This window comes from Physella acuta, unplaced genomic scaffold (genome assembly GCF_028476545.2).
Source record: "Physella acuta isolate Inbredline_101_S28 unplaced genomic scaffold, ASM2847654v3 ptg000241l, whole genome shotgun sequence".
NCBI lineage: Eukaryota > Metazoa > Mollusca > Gastropoda > Physidae > Physella > Physella acuta.
In genome coordinates, this window is record NW_026731760.1 from 252,955 (window position 1) to 274,363 (window position 21,409).

General features: G+C 42.2%; 1 protein-coding gene across 2 annotated transcripts in view; it reads right to left on the reverse strand.

Annotated features, from left to right (window-relative positions):
- LOC131938308 (sushi, von Willebrand factor type A, EGF and pentraxin domain-containing protein 1) overlaps nt 1-21,130 on the reverse strand; it is a 36,425-nt gene extending 15,295 nt beyond the window's left edge. For both annotated transcript variants that reach the window (XM_059296311.1, XM_059296310.1), the window contains exons 1-16: nt 20,133-21,130; nt 19,431-19,574; nt 14,745-14,940; nt 13,527-13,679; nt 12,976-13,131; nt 12,508-12,726; nt 9,810-10,001; nt 9,154-9,345; nt 8,326-8,574; nt 7,573-7,812; nt 6,846-7,040; nt 5,642-6,459; nt 4,961-5,249; nt 3,739-3,894; nt 2,812-2,973; nt 1,968-2,126 (exon numbers count right to left, since the gene is read on the reverse strand). In XM_059296311.1, the coding sequence (XP_059152294.1) occupies nt 1,968-2,126; nt 2,812-2,973; nt 3,739-3,894; nt 4,961-5,249; nt 5,642-6,459; nt 6,846-7,040; nt 7,573-7,812; nt 8,326-8,574; nt 9,154-9,345; nt 9,810-10,001; nt 12,508-12,726; nt 12,976-13,131; nt 13,527-13,679; nt 14,745-14,940; nt 19,431-19,574; nt 20,133-20,546 (3,934 nt within the window). In that variant the 5' untranslated portion in view covers nt 20,547-21,130. The remainder of the gene's footprint in view (nt 1-1,967; nt 2,127-2,811; nt 2,974-3,738; nt 3,895-4,960; nt 5,250-5,641; nt 6,460-6,845; nt 7,041-7,572; nt 7,813-8,325; nt 8,575-9,153; nt 9,346-9,809; nt 10,002-12,507; nt 12,727-12,975; nt 13,132-13,526; nt 13,680-14,744; nt 14,941-19,430; nt 19,575-20,132) is intronic.
- Between the last annotated feature and the right edge of the window lie 279 nt (nt 21,131-21,409).

The following is a 21,409-nucleotide window of genomic DNA, read 5'->3' on the forward strand; positions in this document are numbered from 1 at the left end:
TTTTTTAATACTTTGAATTTTTTAAAGTACAAAATGTGATGAATACTATATTGAATGACTATGTTTCTGACTATTCTACCACAGACAATCGCTTACAAACAAATGTTTGATGTTAATTGTTTTAGTTGAAAATAAAAGTATTTAAAAAAAATCATTTGGATAAAAAAAAATCAAACACGTGAACTGTTTAAGGCATTGCCATAATTATTAATTAAATGTAAAAATTATAATTTGAAAAAAAATATAGTTTACGGTTAGTTAAAAATTCCAACCTATATAATATTATATATTAATACTTTAAGAGTGGTAATATAAATTCCTAAAAAACTAAAGATTTTTCAGTTAGAGAACGCCCACCTTTCTATGTAGTGTATTCCGTCCTGAATTGAAATCATCTAACTAACGATAAACTCAACTACTCGATATACTCTACTACATTCACAACACATATCAAACATCGATGCCTAAATATAACTAGACTCGATGCTCCAGAACTACGACACACCTCGCTTAACTTCAACAAGTGACTCTCACAATCAACAAAGATTTAACTGGACCTACTACTTCACGATAACAATCAACACACTTTAATACCTTAATACAGCAAGGCTCGATACTCCTGCTCCAGAACTACGACACCTCATCATCTACATTCTCATTTCTCTATTACCAATCAGATTCCACTAGACCTACAACTACACAACAGCCAAATAAAAAAACACGACACTTTAACACTTTGATACTTTATACCTATGAAACCATATTAACAACAGCCTTCCACCGTTACTCCCAAATCTAAACAATTCATCAAAACTTACCAAACAAGTACAATACTTTGAACACCCCGTCATCACAAAACTATATACACCAGAACAGATTTCTAATTCAAAGTCAGAGAAAACGAGACTTACAAGACCTATTAAAAACCAAAATTGCTCATGTTTTGGAACGCCCGGTCATTCACTGGAGCGATCACTAAGTCAACATAAAAATTAGATAACCGTTTGAAATGTTCAAAATGTAAATTACAGACTTGTTTAATTGTTTTCTACATCGATTAAGTGACACCAAAATGAAAAGTCAAAGTGACTGGTTAAAAGGGAGGTTGTATTCTCACCATCGCAAATAAATATAGCCCTGTATAGGCCTATTTTGTGGGTGGGGATGCCGAAATAGATCGCTACTTCTTTGTATATTACCGCCCATAGTTTATAAAAGATAATCAGTTTTTAATTATTAAGTACTTTTTTGTTAATAGCGATTAAACCTTTTTTCGCCCCACCCCCCTAGGGCGGGCGCCCTAGGCGACAGCCTAGTTCGCCTTATTGGTAGTGCCGGCCCTGAGTGTAAGTACATGTAACATACAAATACAATAGGAAATGCTTTAGCAACAGTGCATGTAGCATACGAATACAATAGGAAATGCTTTAGCAACAGTACATGTAGCATACGAATACAATAGGAAATGCTTTAGCAACAGTACATGTAGCATACGAATACAATAGGAAATGCTTTAGCAACAGTACATGTAGCATACGAATACAATAGGAAATGCTTTAGTAACAGTACATGTAGCATACCAATACAATAGGAAATGCTTTAGCAACAGTACATGTAGCATACGAATACAATAGGAAATGCTTTAGCAACAGTGGATGTAGCATACCAATACAATAGGAAATGTTTTAGCAACAGTGCATGTAGCATACCAATACAATAGGAAATGCTTTAGCAACAGTACATATAACATACCAATACAATAGGAAATGCTTTAGCAACAGTGGATGTAGCATACCAATACAATAGGAAATGCTTTAGCAACAGTGCATGTAGCATACCAATACAATAGGAAATGCTTTAGCAACAGTGCATGTAGCATACCAATACAATAGGAAATGCTTTAGTAACAGTACATGTAGCATACCAATACAATAGGAAATGCTTTAGCAACAGTACATGTAGCATACCAATACAATCAGAAATGTTCCTGGCTCCAGTGGTGTTTGTCCAGAGAGCTGGACAAAGTAAACATTCCTTCCCTCCTGCTTCAGGCTGGTACTGGCCCAGCGGACACAGTTTACAAGGTTCAAGGCCAGTCTCACTATAACTGCCGGCTTGGCATTGAACTGAGAATAGAGAAGTGAGAACCTGTAGCATCTCTTTCTTTGTTACTAGCAGTAATATGTGAGAACATGTAGCATCTCTTTCTTTCTGTTAGTAACAGTATTAGGGCCTGTTATATCATTCTATTACTAGCAGTATTAGGGCCTGTCATATCATTCTGTTACTAGTAGCATTAAACCTAGATTGTCGTTACAGTTTATGGTAGAGACCAAGTTACAGAAATAAAACTTGTGCTATAACTCAGAGTGATTTGAACACAGTTCTACAGTGACCTTTAGCACTGGGTTAGATAGGGAACTACTTTGACCAGGACTCACAATATTCCCTATTTTTATTTTCATTCTGTTCATAACATTTCATCCTATCAATTCTGTTGTATGTTTATCTTTCAATTATAATTAAGTTCTTTTAATATAATTATAAGTTATTTATTTTAAAATGCTATTATTGTTTCTAGCACCATGTTAATGTGGACCTAGGTTATGCATGGGTGTTCTCTGCCACTTCCCACCCCCTCCCACCAAGTTCTATTGTTAAAAAACATGTTTTACTTAACAGAATAACCTTATTACACTTGTTACAATTCTTAAAAAATATGACATGATATTATTTCTTTTACTAAAGTTGTATTTTGATATATTGTCCTTATAACCCATTCTACAATTCTTACAACTAAGGTTGACCTACGTGAACAGTCACTATCGCTCTTAGATCCTAGTCCTTTGGTTCTTTTGCCATCTGGACAATTGAGGCAAACAGTGGAGCCTTTAAAAAAATTGAACATGTTTAATGGACACAAATGGCAGGGTTCAAGGCCAGTCTCTGAGTATTCACCAAACGAACATTCACCTGTAGAGAAAATATAACAAGTTATTATCAGAGAAAATATCACTCACACCATCAATTATACACATAATGTAACAAATTTATATAAGAGAAGTGTTATTTCAATTTCTCTTACCTTAAGCAGTCATTTTATATTAGATTTTATTTAACAGTTACAGCTAACATTGCATAAAAGTATTTACACCTAGAGGAGGACTGAGATATGTCACATACGAGTAATACTGCACGGTTCAGTCATATGGAGATATATACAGATACAGGGGTAGACTGTCTGTGTCAGTGAGGCCCCGAAAATTTCAAGGCAGCAGTTGTTTGATTTTGGAGTTGTCTCTCTAAGAAGAGTGGCTGTCCTCAGCTAACGAGCCTCATCTGCCCGAGGGTTTGAACTCGAGACTTTTTCTGTTTAGCAACCATGAGCTTTACCAACTCAAACACGCCGACCCCTTGATTGAAATTTCCCTTGTGCATTTTTTTACTATTAAAATCATAAATTGCATGAATAAAAGGTAAAATACCAACAATTTTTTAAAAATCACAACTTTAATAGTACTTTAATAGTGGGGGTCCAGGTAGACTGGCGGGCCCACCAGGATCTGTCCAGGTAGACAGGTGGGCCAGTCCACCCATGTACAGAAATATCCACACTTTTACTATATAGACATGTCCTTCCATATAACATGTCCTGTCTTGTATACAAACATCATATAACTAGCTAAACTTTCCTCACCTACACTCAAGGATGCATATAACTAGCTAAACTTCCCTCACCTACACACAAGGACACATTGTTAGCCCCACTGGAGTCAGTGAGTGTACCTCCTGGGCAGGGCAGGCAGGTCAGCTGACCCTCATCAGGCTGGTAGTGAGCAACTTCACAGGGCACACACGCATCATTTTCATAGTAGGAGCCAGGCGGGCAGGCCACTGTCATAGAGCCAGAAGGGTAGTGTTAGACATCCATACAAATTTGGTAGTGTTAGACATCCATACAAAATTTGGTAGTGTTAGACATCCATACAAATTTGGTAGTGTTAGACATCCATACAAATTTGGTAGTGTGAGACATCCATACAAATTTGGTAGTGTGAGACATCCATACAAATTTGGTAGTGTTAGACATCCATACAAATTTGGTAGTGTGAGACATCCATACAAATTTGGTAGTGTTAGACATCCATACAAATTTGGTAGTGTTAGACATCCATACAAATTTGGTAGTGTGAGACATTCATACAAATTTGGTAGTGTAGACATCCATACAAATTTGGTAGTTAGACATCCATACAAATTTGGTAGTGTTAGACATCCATACAAATTTGGTAGTTAGACATCCATACAAATTTGGTAGTTAGACATCCATACAAATTTGGTAGTGTTAGACATCCATACAAATTTGGTAGTGTTAGTTAGACATCCATACAAATTTGGTAGTGTGAGACATCCATACAAATTTGGTAGTGTTAGACATCCATACAAATTTGGTAGTGTTAGTTAGACATCCATACAAATTTGGTAGTGTTAGTTAGACATCCATACAAATTTGGTAGTGTTAGTTAGACATCCATACAAATTTGGTAGTGTTAGTTAGACATCCATACAAATTTGGTAGTGTGAGACATCCATACAAATTTGGTAGTGTTAGTCAGACATCCATACAAATTTGATGGTATTTGCCATAAGTCTGAGCAAATTTGATATGTGCCACAAGTCTGAACAAATTTGATAATGTTAGCCAGAAGTAGCCTCATACACAATTGAGAGTGTTTGAATTATTAGATGCTCCAGAATTTTTTGACAGAATTGTTAAACTGACAGTTGCATGGTGAGTTAGATGTTAACAAACAGATCAAACCCCCCCCCCCTTCCCCCATCATACTGACAGCTATTTATAGAGTTAGATTTTCCCCACTGCCATACTAATACCTATCTGGTGAGTTGGATCACCCCCAATGCCATACTGACACTTACATGTTGATGCCTTTAAACTTACCACACACTCTGCTAAAACTGGTTGCGCTGCTAACATAACCAGGCTGACATTCAATCAACTGTGGATCACCACTGAACTCAACTTGGTTAAAATACAAAATGGCTGAAGTGTTGTCCTGTTGTGTGACTGCTGGATCAGTCTCTTCCAGTGTCAGGTTATTAAAATGTCCCTTCAGAGTCTGGGAGATGTTTGTGTAGTGATCCAGCAGGTCTGTCTGGTCCTGTTCTGTTGTGTTACGACCAGGGAGACTGTACACAAGTTCAAATTCTAGTCGGTTCTCAGCACTCAGCTGTAAGAGGTCACACCATATTTCATAAACAAAGCATGCAAAACTTCATTCTAAAACGTAATTTTAAAAAAAAACTAAATTAAATGATGTGTTTAAGGAGTTAATAATTATTTAAATAAACCAAGCAAAACTTCATTGCAAACAGAATTTTTTTAAAATCCTAAATTAAAAACTGTGTGTTTTAAAAAGTAACCAAGGCAGCAAACAATTATTATAAAATAGAAATATTCGTTCAAAATACTGACTTAATGGAAGACTTCAAATGGTTACCTATGAGTTAAAAATAAAGCTATAATTCTATGAATATATTACAGCTAAAATATAACAATTTACAGATGTAAAATGTTTCCTTTCCTTAAATTTTATTTTGAAATACTAAAAACTCAACTTACAGGTGTATCAGTTCCATTCTCTACGACATCAAACTCTGATGTTTGTGTTGGAGATGGATGTGAATCTGACAGCGGTGATGTTGTGAGAGACATGATGTCATCCTGCAGTGTGCCTGCAGGTACCTGCCTGTTTTCCTGCTGACTGTATACATCACTGTTCTCACTGTCACGTTTGATTAAATGGAACCCATCAACAGATGTTGACCTGTCTAGGCCCATTCTCCCCGCCATATCATCAGCTTCACCAGACACTGCCCCACTTGACCCTACAGCCTTGATTTTCTGGTTCTCTTCAATCATTGAACAGTTTTCACACTCAGGATTTGTCTTACCATTTTTCCGCTGGTTCAAAAAGTTTTTCACATTGTCTGTAAGTTTAGCCCCTCCTTTGTTTTGAAACTCGATGTCGTCCATATAAAACAATTCTCTGGTCACACCCAGCACATCAAATTTGCTCCTTTCTTTTTGTTTAGTTGGTGCAATGTCAAAGTTCAAGCTTGACTCAGTGGTCAGGGTTGACCTTTCTCTTCTTCTCATTAGCTTAATGCTTGTGTCAATTCTACTTGCACTGTCCTGCTGTGAAGTAGGGGGTCTAAACTTTTGACCTGAGCTCCTTCGTCTGCGTTTTGATGCCTGCCCACACACTACCCTGACATTCTGCACCTCACAGGAGGCAGCTCCACACACGTTCCAAGACTGGGTTTGTATGTAGCGGGTAAACTTTTCTGCTATTTCATCCTTAACATCTTGGCAGCTTCCTCCGTAATAAAAGAATTGGGCCTGGCCACTCATGACTGCCTTGTTAGGATAATATTTTCCTGAAAATTGTTTAGAATAATATTTACTGAAAATTGTTTAGGATACTTTCCTGAAAATTGTTTAGAATAATATTTTCCTGAAAATTGTTTAGAATAATATTTTCCTGAAAATTGTTTAGAATAATATTTTCCTGAAAATTGTTTTGGATAATATTTGTCTGAAAATTATTTAGGATAATATTTTGCTGAAATTTTTCTTCTGTAAGTAAATAGTGTCAGACATTAAAGGGAAATAAAATGCTTCTAAATTTCTATTTTAAAATAATTAAGGATATGATTAGTAGAAAGTCCAACCCGGACATAGAACATTAACATGGACCAGAGCAGCCTATATCCATTATGTCTGACCAAAAAATTAAAGCCAAATAATTTAAAACCAAACTAACGTGAGCAATCAGGCCAAAACTTGTTTGGGGTTCTCAAATTCCATCTCCCTTGAAGATCACAGTTGTAAACAGTTTGTGGGATGGAGTGGAAGTCGTAGTTTTCATTGCAGTGTGGGATGCAGGTGAGCAGTGAGGCTGTTGTTGAGCAGGATAACGATCCGTGGAGGGGTGGTGGGGGGTGTTTACACAGAGGCACTGCAGATTATTAAAAAAATACATTTTCAACCAGACTAAATACAGCAGCTGGTTAATCAAATCACATGTCAAAATTATGTTATTTACCAAATGATTTTAGGAACTTTTTGTCAAAGAATACAAAGTAAATAAACTTTGTAGATTTTTTATTAAACTTTTAATACACAAATAAACATGTTAAATGCATAATATATTTTTTCTTTAGCAAATACATTAAATAATCAAATGAAGGACATCTACAGAATTATATGAATCAACCTTTAATATATTTATGGCTAATTTATGTTTAAAATAAAACAATGCATTAAAAAATTAATATGTGATATTGCAGCTTTGTGTAAATGTTACTAGAGAAAAGACTTCAATCAGGACTAAGTAGCCAGCATAACGTAATGTTAACTTTGGTTTGGGACTAAAGACTAGCAAAAACATTTCAGTCAGGAATATGTAACCAGCATACTGTAACGTTAACTATAGTTTAGGACTACAGACTACCAAAAAGACTTCAGTCAGGACTATGTAATCAGCATACCGTTGACTCTGGCCTCAAATTGACAGTGGACTGCATGCGCCCCCTGGTGTACAGGTACACACTGAACACTGTGGGTACCGGGGGGGACCAGAGAGTTGTTGGCAGGTGTACACAGGTGGGGGACTGTCACGTTGTTGTTGTTGACAAATGTCACATCTGGCCAGATGACAGGCTGCATGTGCTGTGACATGTTGATGACAACTTGACCACTCGGACATGTCACCAAGTGGACAGTGAAGGCTATAAATGAAGAAATCTCAAGATCACAATTTATTTCTTTACTGTAGGCCTATACAATTTCTACTTTATTTACATAAATTTTAAAATCTCTTTAAAAATGGGATACACTGATCAGTTTAAACATTAAAATTGTAAAAAATTAACAGCATAATTTTTCAAAAATTTAAAATGCGTAATGATGAATAATGTAGGCCTATCCTTTTTTCCCAATCGCTAGTATTAATTAAAAGCATTAAACTACTTCAATCATATTAAAGAAATGTGTATGTCACTGTACTGCCTACATTTAGTGACCCCTTTTAAAATTAAAAAATATAGAAATAAATAAATAGGCATAAATTTAAAAAAGGGGTTATAACCACTATTATACATTCATTTATGTATTACTAGTAGACCTATTAGTTTTCTTTTTTTGTGTGTTAATAATCTGTATCTAATGTAAAACAGCTAGTCTAAATAGTCCAGAGGATTTAGTGCATACTTAGTAACAGTGATGAAACTCAGCATAAATACCTACGACAGTGATTCCTTGCACACAACTAGCAGAGTTGCCTGCCTTGTCCTGGACAACGTACTTAATCTGGTGGTGACCAGCGGTCATCTGGGCGGGGTTGTCACTCAGGCCAACCGCAGTGACACTGGTTGAGCCGGAGTTGTCGGACACAGTGGGGGTGTCGTTGTCCCAGTGGACCAGGGCGTAATTGTGCTCAGTGATGGGGACTGTGATGTCACTTGGGCATTTGATCACTGGGGGCTCTCTATCTGCAGAGTTTAAAATAGGCTTTAACTTGGGGGCTCTCTATCTGCAGAGTTTAAAATAGGCTTTAACCTTTTGGTTTACTGATCTAGCGAAGAGAAGTAGTTATAGTAATTAAAGAATGAGATATTTAACATTGAAACTTTATTCTAAAATATTTGAGTGACAAATATTAAAATGTGATTAAATTAAAACATGTATTTTAGTACAATTTGAAACAATCCAGGAATTGTAGCATATAGAATATAGATTCTAGATCTATGTATTAAAAACACATGAATTTGTTTATAGAATGATAATTTCTAGTTCTAGGCAGTGTTTCTTTCAGACTTCTTTTCTCCAAAAAGGGGGGGGGGTCACTTGATTTATTTATTTTTTGGGGGAAGGGGGAGAAGAACAACCCCCCCCCCCCCCACACACACACACCTCGATGAGATGCCTGGAAGAAACTCTGGTTCTAAGCTATTTATTTAATGAGACTGACTAAAAGCCAGTTAACAATAAATAGTTAATTCATTAAATAATTATGTAAAGGTCAATTAGAAATAAGAAAGGTTGTGTCAGATTTCAAGATCTTAACTAACCTTGACATGAGGGTTGCTGAACTTGACCCCAGTTGCCATGGTCATTGCAGGTCACATTACTGGGTCCTGTCATGACGTAGCCTGCCTCACACTTAAAATAGCACACTGACCCAGGGAGTTGGGGCTCTAGCCCACACCGGGGAGGGGTCAGTACCAGCCCGGGGCTCAGCGATATGGCATTGCAGCGGTTCTCTGTGGTACAGTGGGCAGAAAAATTCAGTCGGTCCGGTAGTTTTAGATTCAACAGAATACATGACAGAGAAATGTTGAATAAATTGCTGTACCAAACTATTATGGTTTCGTTTGTTGATTTTCAAATTTAAAAGATTTTTTCAACAATATTAAACATCAATAATGCAAGAGCTCTATAGCCAGATGGAGAGGAGTGAATATTTGACCTTTGCATGCTGTCATTGTCCAATGAATTCAATAAATTTCAGTCACATGACTCAAACTATTTTCTCTACAGAATCATCTGAGATTGTTACACGATTTTTTATAAATGAAATACAAAACGACTATCTGGCAAAATGAATGTGTATACTGTATAATGTTAATATTGTCATCACTAACCACACTTTATGAACTCACCTACAGATTCATGCTCCGTGCACGTCCTAGTGACGTCATCAAAACTTGACCACTAATGAACTCACCTACACACCAGGTCTGTGTCCCTGACCAGACGCCTTGCTCCGTGCACGTCCTGTTGACGTCACCAAAAGCTCGCCAGCCATCGTGACATGTGACCTGGACAACTGACCCAAAGGTTGTGGTCTGGTTCAGGTAGGTCGTGTTCCCGTGCTCGACCTCCTGGCCGTGGTAGGTCAGTGTGCCACAGTCAACAACTGGTGGACAATAAACGTGACACAGTCAACAACTGGTGGACAATAAACGTGACACAGTCAACAACTGGTGGACAATAAACGTGACACAGACAACAATAAACGTGACACAGTCAAAAACTGGTGGACAATAAACGTGACACAGTCAACAACTGCTGGACAATAAACGTGACACAGTCAACAAAATGTGACATAGTCAACAACTGGTGGACAATAAACGTGACACAGTCAAAAACTGGTGGACAATAAACGTGACACAGTCAACAGCTGGTGGACAATAGGCGTGACACAGTCAACAAAACGTGACACAGTCAACAACTGGTGGACAATAAACGTGACACAGTCAACAAAACGTGACACAGTCAACAACTGGTGGACATTAAACGTGACAGTCAACAACTGGTGGACAATAAAAGTGACACAGTCAACAACGGGTGTACAATAAACGTGACACAGTCAACAAAACGCGACATAGTCAACAACTGGTGGACATTAAACGTGACACAGTCAACAACTGGTGGACAATAAACGTGACACAGTCAAAAAAACGTGACACAGTCAAGAACTGGTGGAACAAAACGTGACACAGTCAACAACTGGTGGACAATAAACGTGACACAGTCAACAACTGGTGGACAATAAACGTGACACAGTCAACAAAACGTGACACAGTCAACAACTGGTGGAACAAAACGTGACACAGTTAATAAAACGTGCCACAGTCAACAACTGGTGGACAATAATCGTGACACAGTCAACAACTGGTGGACAATAAACGTGACACAGTCAACAACTGGTGGACAATAAACGTGACACAGTCAACAACTGGTGGCAACAAAACGTGACATTTAACAAAACGTGACACAGTCAAAAACTGATGGAACAAATCGTGACACAGTCAACAACTGGTGGACAATAAACGTGACACAGTCAACAACTGGTGGCAACAAAACGTGACAGTCAACAAAACAATGCACAGTCAACAAAACGTGACACTGTCAACAAAACGTGACACTGTCAACAACTGGTGGACAATAAACGTGACACAGTCAACAACTGGTGCACAATAAACGTGACACAGTCAACAACTGGTGGACAATAAACGTGAGACAGTCAACAACTGATTGAAACAAACGTGACACAGTCCACAACTGGTGGTAAAATAAACGTGACACAGTCAACACAACGTGACACAGTCAACAACTGGTGGAAACAAAACGTGACACAGTCAACAAAACGTGACACAGTCAAAAACTGATGGAACAAAACGTGACACAGTCAACAACTGGTGGAACAAAACGTGACACAGTCAACAACTGGTGGAAACAAAACGTGACACAGTCAACAAAACATGACACAGTCAACAAAACGATACACGGTCAACAAAACGTGACACTGTCAACAAAACGTGACACTGTCAACAACTGATGGAAACAAAACGTGACACAGTCAATAAAACGTGACGCTGTCAACAAAACGTGACACAGTCCACAAAACGTGACACTGTCAACAAAACCAGACACAGTCAACAACTGATGAAGATAAAAAAAAGTCAGTACACTGTTACACATTTTAACTTCCTGCTGCAGTTATTCAATAGTAAAATGTGTATAATAATGTTATGTTTTATTACAAAAGTATATGTAGAACTGCTTACTATCATTGTATGTTGAGCATACAGATTTTAGGTAACATGAAGGCAACTGAAGTCTTCAGATGCAACAATGCCCTCCCCTGTAGGCCATACACTCGTATGATACTTCGAGACTACGCCCATTCCCAATAACTATGAACGGTGCATTCAAGAAAGTCAAGAAACCTCACCCTCATCTACCCCCCCCCCCCCACACACACACACCACATTCCATGAATGATGTATCTTTTTACTGAGACAAGTCAAGACACCCCCCCCCATGGAATGATGTCATCAATGATGTGACATGTCGGGACACTACCCTCCCATGTACCATTGGCATGACGTCATCACTTACTGTAACATGTCGGGACACTGCCCTCCCATGTACCATTGGCATGACGTCATCACTTACTGTAACATGTCGGGACACTGCCCTCCCATGTACCATTGGCATGACGTCATCACGTACTGTGACATGTCGGGACACTGCCCTCCCATGTACCGTTGGCATGACGTCATCACTTACTGTGACATGTCTGGACACTACCCTCACCCCCCCCCCCTAGAATGACGTCATCACTTACTGTGACATGTCTGGACACTACCCTCACCCCCCCCCCCCTAGAATGACGTCATCACTTACTGTGACATGTCGGGACACTGCCCTCTACCCCCCCCCCCCAGAATGACGTCATTACTTACTGTGACAAGTCGGGACACTGCCCTCTACCCCCCCCCCAGAATGACGTCATTACTTACTGTGACAAGTCGGGACACTACCCTCCCATGTACCATTGGCATGACGTCATCACTTACTGTGACAGCTCGGGACACTACCCTCCCATGTACCATTGGCATGACGTCATTACTTACTGTGACAAGTCGGGACACTACCCTCCCATGTACCATTGGCAAGACACACAAGTCCCGGGTGTCCGTCTAGACGGTAGCCGGTGTCACAGTTAAAATGGCAGGATGTGTCCGGCTGGTTCCGGCACGGCTGAGCCGTGTCCGGCACTTCATCTCTCACCACATAACCCACGTGAAACTTGAAGCCGTGGGCGATGTCAGGTAGATCTGGACACGTGCGCACTGAAACAAAGCCATTGTTAAATCAAGTGGTAGATAATTGATCGTAAAAATTTGAATATATTGTTTCTACAACTTGTATGTAAGCCTGTAGGCCACCAAACAAAATTAAGTGTTGAGTCTATGTAGCCTACCAGAAACTTACTTTGACAAGGCTGATCTAAATATATTGTTTCTGTAACTTGTATATAACCCTACAGTCTACCAAACACCAACCAAGTGTTGAGTCTATGTTGGTTTCCAGAAACTTACTTTGACAAGGCTGATCTGGCCCCTCTCTGTAAAAAGGAGGTTTACAAACGCATTGACTGATGTCGGTGGCGCCCTCTGCTAGTGTTGTGGAGTCCCCCGGACACTGAAAACACCGTGATGGGGAAATCTTGTTTTTGTAGCTTCCCCTAGGACAAGCTGGAAAAAAATCACAAACTCACACTTTGTTCCGATCCAAATATTTATTCTTTGCGCTGATACGGTCTATTAAAGTCTTATTTTTGGAAGCCATCGGTAGGACTATGTTGAACACATAAGACAGTCAATTGTGCTACTTTCTACACAAGAAATACAACTTAAGTAAATAATTTCCGGGACCAATAATTTACACTACTGATTATACAAGATGGAGGGGACGGAAAGTTTTAAGACCAGAGATTAACACTGAACGATTTTTTTTGTGTTATCACCAAGATTGTGCTATCCAACTCACACTTGAAACACGTATATATTGCACGTGCGATATTTTTATCTGCATTTTTCTGTGTGCAAGTTTTGTTTGCATTTTTACGTTAACACCATGTAAAACCTACCTGTACAGGCCAGCCCGTCTCCATGGAAACCATCCTCACACACACAGAGGTACTGTCCAGATCGAGTCCCACACGCGCAGTATGAGTTGTTCACACACAGTCCCCCACAGAACTGTTTGTCACTCAGGACATGCCAGCTCTCTGTCTGGTTATCTGAGGGGAGATTCGTGACTGGTTATCTGAGGGAGATTAGTGACTGGTTATCTGAGGGGAGATTCGTATCTGGTTATTTGAGGGGAGATTCGTGACTGGTTATCTGAGGGGAGATTCGTGTCTGGTTATCTGATGGGAGATTGTCTGGTTATCTGAGGGGAGATTCGTGTCTGGTTATCTGAGGGGAGATTCGTGTCTGGTTATCTAAGGGGAGATTGTCTGGTTATCTTAGGGAGATTGGTTATCTGAGGGGAGATTTGTGTCTGGTTATCTAAGGGGAGATTCGTGTCTGGTTATCTGATGGGAGATTCGTGTCTGGTTATCTGAGGGGAGATTCGTGTCTGGTTATCTGAGGGGAGATTGTCTGGTTATCTGAGGGGAGATTGTCTGGTTATCTGAGGGGAGATTCGTGACTGGTTATCTGAGGGGAGATTCGTATCTGGTTATCTAAGGGGAGATTCGTGAATGGTTATCTGAGGGAGATTGGTTATCTGAGGGGAGATTCGAATCTGGTTATATGAGGGAGATTGGTTATCTGAGGGGAGATTCGTGACTGGTTATCTGAGGGGAGATTCGTATCTGGTTATCTGAGGGGAGATTCGTATCTGGTTATCTGAGGGGAGATTCATGACTGGTTATCTGAAGGAGATTGGTTATCTGAGGGGAGATTCGTGTCTGGTTATCTGAGGGGATATTCGTGACTGGTTATCTGAAGGAGATTGGTTATCTGATGGGAGATTCGTGTCTGGTTATCTGAGTGGAGATTCGTGTCTGGTTATCTGAGGGGAGATTCGTGACTGGTTATCTGAGGGGAGATTCGTGTTTTTTTATCTGAGGGGAGATTGTCTGGTTATCTGAGGGGATTCGTGACTGGTTATCTGCGGGGATTCGTGACTGGTTATCTAAATGTGATTTTAAGATTTTCACAATGTTGATAAGGTAAAACGCCATTCATTCGTCAGGCTGTTTTAGATAGGACAAAACTCGATGTAGTCGGTCTGTTTTAGTTAACACAAAACTCGATGCATGTCGGTCTGTCTACAAACTATCACAAACATAACTGACCATCATGAAGAGATCTCGCCAGCTCAGCAAACGCTCTGAAATCTGGGATGTAGAAGGTGTGGTTGGAAAGCGGAGAGGCGATGGTTCGAACCTCCGGCATGTAGGCGTCCTTGATGCCGACGGCGTAGACCTGAAGCTGTGGTCCCCCGGCTGTCGTGGCCCAGTCCGTGTCCCACACCAGGGACCGCAGCTGGATCTGATAGGTGGGGATTAAAGTTGGGGATTAGTGGTGGGGATTAACGTTGGGGATTAAAGTTGGGGATTAGTGGTGGGCGTTAAAGTTGGGGATTATTGGTGGGGAGTAAAGTTGGGGATTAAAGTTGGGGATTAGTGGTGGTCGTTAAAGTTGGGGATTAGTGGTGGGGATTAAAGTTGGGGGATTAGTGGTGGGGATTAAAGTTGGGGATTATTGGTGGGGATTAAAGTTGGGGGATTAGTGGTGGGGATTAAAGTTGGGGATTATTGGTGGGGAGTAAAGTTGGGGATTAAAGTTGGGGATTAGTGGTGGTCGTTAAAGTTGGGGATTAGTGGTGGGGATTAAAGTTGGGGGATTAGTGGTGGGGATTAAAGTTGGGGATTATTGGTGGGGATTAAAGTTGGGGATTATTGGTGGGGATTAAAGTTGGGGATTGGTGGTGGGGATTAAAGTTGGTGATTAGTGGTGGACGTTAAAGTTGGGGATTACTGGTGGATGTTAAAGTTGAGGATTAGTATAATCTGGTGGTGGTCGTAAAAGTTTGGGAGTAGTCTGATCTTGTGTACGATGCAAAACATCAAGAACGAGTTATCTTTTTAAAAGTGGTGTTAACCAGTCTTTGTTTCAGGCATGGGGAAGGAAGGGGTGGCACTTACAGAGAAAAATGTCTGGAAGAAACCCAGGTGCTTTGAGCCGAAACACTAAACCAAACGTGTGTTAAGCTAAAGGTGTAGTCCGCTGTACTTGGCTGTGTATCTAGTGTTTTGCTAATTACAACTTTTTAAAAATGTCTTTGACATCTAATGATAAACAAGCTGACACATTTTCTGAGGCTTTCTATCACCAAAATCACAAGAATAAACTGGACACATTTTTTGTTTTAAGGACCATTTCCTTGCTTTTGTCTTAAATAAATCCACACAGTTTTATAATAAGTGGCCCTCTCCATATTTACAACGGCTGGTGGGAAGACCAACTGGGTAATTCAGATTTATGAAAACACATCACATGTGTATTGAATGATGCTGACGTACTAATTGATTCAAAGGCTGCCTTCTTGGAAAAGAGAAAGCGATACCATGGTAGATAAATATAAAAACATGTTGGACATGCTAATGTGACTTACTGAAGCCCAATGTTGGACCTAGTGTTGTAGCTTACAGAGGCTCTGACTGGAGGGGGCCCAATGTTGGACCTAGTGTTGTGACTTACTGAAGCCCTGACTGGAGGGGGCCCAATGTTGGACCTAGTGTTGTAACTTACTGAAGCCCTGACTGGAGGGGGCCCAATGTTGGACCTAGTGTTGTAACTTACAGAAGCCCTGACTGGAGGGGGCCCAATGTTGGACCTAGTGTTGGGACTTACTGAAGCCCTGACTGGAGGGGGCCCAATGTTGGACCTAGTGTTGTAACTTACTGAAGCCCTGACTGGAGGGGGCCCAATGTTGGACCTAGTGTTGTAACTTACAGAAGCCCTGACTGGAGGGGGCCCAATGTTGGACCTAGTGTTGTAACTTACTGAAGCCCTGACTGGAGGGGGCCCAATGTTGGACCTAGTGTTGTAACTTACAGAAGCCCTGACTGGAGGGGGCCCAATGTTGGACCTAGTGTTGGGACTTACTGAAGCCCTGACTGGAGGGGGCCCAATGTTGGACCTAGTGTTGTGACTTACTGAAGCCCTGACTGGAGGGGGCCCAATGTTGGACCTAGTGTTGGGACAGAAGCCCTAACTGGAGGGGGCCCAATGTTGGACCTAGTGTTGGGACTTACTGAAGCCCTGACTGGAGGGGGCCCAATGTTGGACCTAGTATTGGGACAGAAGCCCTAACTGGAGGGGGCCCAATGTTGGACCTAGTATTGGGACAGAAGCCCTAACTGGAGGGGGCCCAATGTTGGACCTAGTATTGGGACAGAAGCCTTAACTGGAGGGGGCCCAATGTTAGACCTAGGGACTTACTGAAGCCCTGACTGGAGGGGGCCCAATGTTGGACCTAGTGTTGGGACTTACTGAAGCCCTGACTAGAGGGGGCCCAATGTTGGACCTAGTGTTGGGACAGAAGCCCTGACTGGAGGGGGCCCAATGTTGGACCTAGTGTTGGGACTTACTGAAGCCCTGACTGGAGGGGGCCCAATGTTGGACCTAGTGTTGTAACTTACAGAAGCCCTGACTGGAGGGGGCCCAATGTTGGACCTACTGTTGGGACTTACTGAAGCCCTGACTAGAGGGCCCCAATGTTGGACCTAGTGATGTAACTTACTGAAGCCCTGACTAGAGGGCGCCCAATGTTGGACCTAGTGTTGGGACTTACTGAAGCCCTGACTGGAGGGGCCCCAATGTTGGACCTAGTGATGTAACTTACTGAAGCTCTGACTGGAGGGCCCCAATGTTGGACCTAGTGTTGGGACAGAAGCCCTGACTGGAGGGGGCCCAATGTTGGACCTAGTGTTGGGACAGAAGCCCTAACTGGAGGGGGCCCAATGTTGGACCTAGTATTGGGACAGAAGCCCTAACTGGAGGGGGCCCAATGTTGGACCTAGTATTGGGACAGAAGCCCTAACTGGAGGGGGCCCAATGTTGGACCTAGTATTGGGACAGAAGCCCTAACTGGAGGGGGCCCAATGTTAGACCTAGGGACTTACTGAAGCCCTGACTGGAGGGGGCCCAATGTTGGACCTAGTGTTGGGACTTACTGAAGCCCTGACTAGAGGGGGCCCAATGTTGGACCTAGTGTAACTTACAGAAGCCCTGACTGGAGGGGGCCCAATGTTGGACCTACTGTTGGGACTTACTGAAGCCCTGACTAGAGGGCCCCAATGTTGGACCTAGTGATGTAACTTACTGAAGCCCTGACTAGAGGGCCCCAATGTTGGACCTAGTGTTGGGACAGAAGCCCTGACTGGAGGGGGCCCAATGTTGGACCTAGTGTTGTAACTTACTGAAGCCCTGACTGGAGGGGGCCCAATGTTGGACCTAGTGTTGGGACAGAAGCCCTGACTGGAGGGGGCCCAATGTTGGACCTAGTGTTGGGACAGAAGCCCTGACTGGAGGGGGCCCAATGTTGGACCTAGTGTTGGGACTTACAGAAGCCTTGACTGGGGGGGGCCCAATGTTGGACCTAATGTTGTAACTTACTGAAGCCTTGACTGGAGGGAGACCAATGTTGGACCTAGTGTTGGGACTTACTGAAGCCCTGACTGGGGGGGGCCCAATGTTGGACCTAATGTTGTAACTTACTGAAGCCTTGACTGGAGTGGGCCCAATGTTGGACCTAGTGTTGTTACTTACTGAAGCCTTGACTGGAGGGGGCCCAATGTTGGACCTAGTGTTGTAACTTACTGAAGCCTTGACTGGAGGGGGCCCAATGTTGGACCTAGTGTTGTTACTTACTGAAGCCTTGACTGGAGGGGGCCCAATGTTGGACCTAGTGTAACTTACAGAAGCCCTGACTGGAGGGGGCCCAATGTTGGACCTACTGTTGGGACTTACTGAAGCCCTGACTAGAGGGCCCCAATGTTGGACCTAGTGATGTAACTTACTGAAGCCCTGACTAGAGGGCCCCAATGTTGGACCTAGTGTTGGGACAGAAGCCCTGACTGGAGGGGGCCCAATGTTGGACCTAGTGTTGTAACTTACTGAAGCCCTGACTGGAGGGGGCCCAATGTTGGACCTAGTGTTGTAACTTACTGAAGCCCTGACTGGAGGGGGCCCAATGTTGGACCTAGTGTTGGGACAGAAGCCCTGACTGGAGGGGGCCCAATGTTGGACCTAGTGTTGGGACAGAAGCCCTGACTGGAGGGGGCCCAATGTTGGACCTAGTGTTGGGACTTACAGAAGCCTTGACTGGGGGGGGCCCAATGTTGGACCTAATGTTGTAACTTACTGAAGCCTTGACTGGAGGGAGCCCAATGTTGGACCTAGTGTTGGGACTTACTGAAGCCCTGACTGGGGGGGGGCCCAATGTTGGACCTAATGTTGTAACTTACTGAAGCCTTGACTGGAGTGGGCCCAATGTTGGACCTAGTGTTGTTACTTACTGAAGCCTTGACTGGAGGGGGCCCAATGTTGGACCTAGTGTTGTAACTTACTGAAGCCTTGACTGGAGGGGGCCCAATGTTGGACCTAGTGTTGTAACTTACTGAAGCCTTGACTGGGGGGGGCCCAATGTTGGACCTAGTGTTGTAACTTACTGAAGCCTTGACTGGGGGGGGGCCCAATGTTGGACCTAATGTTGTAACTTACTGAAGCCTTGACTGGAGGGGGCCCAATGTTGGACCTAGTGTTGTAACTTACTGAAGCCCTGGAGTGGGCCCAATGTTGGACCTAGTGTTGTAACTTACTGAAGCCCTGACTGTAGGGGGCCCAATGTTGGACCTAGTGTTGTAACTTACTGAAGCCCTGACTGTAGGGGGCCCAATGTTGGACCTAGTGTTGTAACTTACTGAAGCCCTGACTGTAGGGGGCCCAATGTTGGACCTAGTGTCGTAACTTACTGAAGCCCTGACTGGAGGGGGCCCAATGTTGGACTTGCCATCAGTTATGACCACCACCGCCTTCTTGGCAGCAGGCCTGGAGTTGACCAGCACGTCTTTGGCTCTCAAGATGGCGGCGTGAGTGGCCGAGTACCCAGCAGGCACCTGGGCAGAGAAGACATTTTGTTGTTGCTGTATAATCTCGTCAATTGGACATTTTGTCGTGCTTGTAGGATATCGTTAGCTGGACATATCCTACTGGCTGCCCATATAAACCTATGAACCTACTGTTTTTCCAAATAAGCTTACCATCCAACTGTTTACCCATATAAAACTATCACCCTACAATTAGCCCATATAAACCTATCACCCTACAATTTTCCCATATAAACCTATCACCCAACAATTTGCCCATATAAACCTATCACCTTACAATTTGCCCATATAAACCTATCACCCAACAATTTGCCCATATAAACCTATCAGCCTACAATTTGCCCATATAAACCTATCAGCCTACAATTTGCCCATATAAACCTATTACCCTACAATTAGCCCATATAAACCTATCACCCTACAATTTTCCCATATAAACCTATCAGCCTACACTTTGCCCATATAAACCTATCACCCTACAATTTTCCCATATAAACCTATCAGCCTACACTTTGCCCATATAAACCTATCACCCTACAATTTTCCCATATAAACCTATCCTCTTACTTTCTTGGCAATCTGGTTCTGTAGCCTGGCGTTGAGCGCACACTTGTTGTAGTCGCCGGTTCGAATCCCGTCCAGGTCAGTGGACGCCGTGGTGCCATAGCTGATGATGGCCACCCTCGTGTTGTCCGCGTCCACCGTAAAATGTTCCAGAAAGGTCTGGACAAACCTCAGGGTGGACTCCCATCCTGACCTTGACACGCTGGCCGAGCGGTCAAGGACGAACACTAGATCAACGGGATTGGTTGTCGCGGTTGATGAGTAATTTGTGTAGAGATCCTGTATGATTTGCCTCCCTTGTTCAATGGTATCCTTGTTTGTCTGTCGTTGCCCAGCAACGAAGACTTGTGCATAGGTACACAGCAAGTATAAAGCCAAATAGAAAGTAAAATGGCCATCAAATAGTTTTATTGGCATTTTCTAATATTTTTAAATTGAAACTTAAAAATGAAGAGCTTAGCATCAAATTCATATTGTTTCACGATTTTTTGCAAAGCGCAAATAAAATAATAGACCGAATATGTCTAAAGCCTATGTATATTTTATTCTTAATGCCTACACGACAATAGTTTTGTATCATTAAATATGTAACATTCGAATAATATCACTTGGTAACGGAAACTGCCAATCGAAGTACCATTATTAAAAACTGAACGTAGTCCTCAATTATTCTGGACAAACCATTGAAGAAATGAAACTAAATTCACAACCCGGATTGTCATTAACATTAAAGATTAGCATCAACCGAAATCCACAACAAAGCGTATCCTACTGTCCCAACGAACTTTGAAATCAGCTGCTCTCTTTGCCCTAACTCGCCATAGCTAATGTGATTAGCACTGCGCATGTCCACAACGAAACCAAAACATCACACAGCGTTGTCTGAGACTTGAGAATTAGATCACACTGTACTACCAGAGCAGACGTTCATCGGTACATCAGACGTCAAGTGTGATGGTACTTAGCGACCTGGTACCGCAGAAGTGAGGGACCTTCTGGAATACGAGAGATCATCTGGTACCGTAAACTTGTGACACCGGGAACATGTAGGGCCTAATTGGGGCAGGGGAGAGGACGGGGATGGGGCAGAGCACAGAGATAAGGGAAGAACAATAGACGGTTTAGGAGATTTTCGTGGCACAAACATGCGTTTTAAAAGTAGAGGCAGGTGCCAGGCTGTCCTTAACAGGATGTTTTGCAGCCACTCCCCCTTTTATCGAATGCCATCATAAAAACCCAAACAATCTTAAAATCACGACTTAACCCCCCCCCCCCCCATG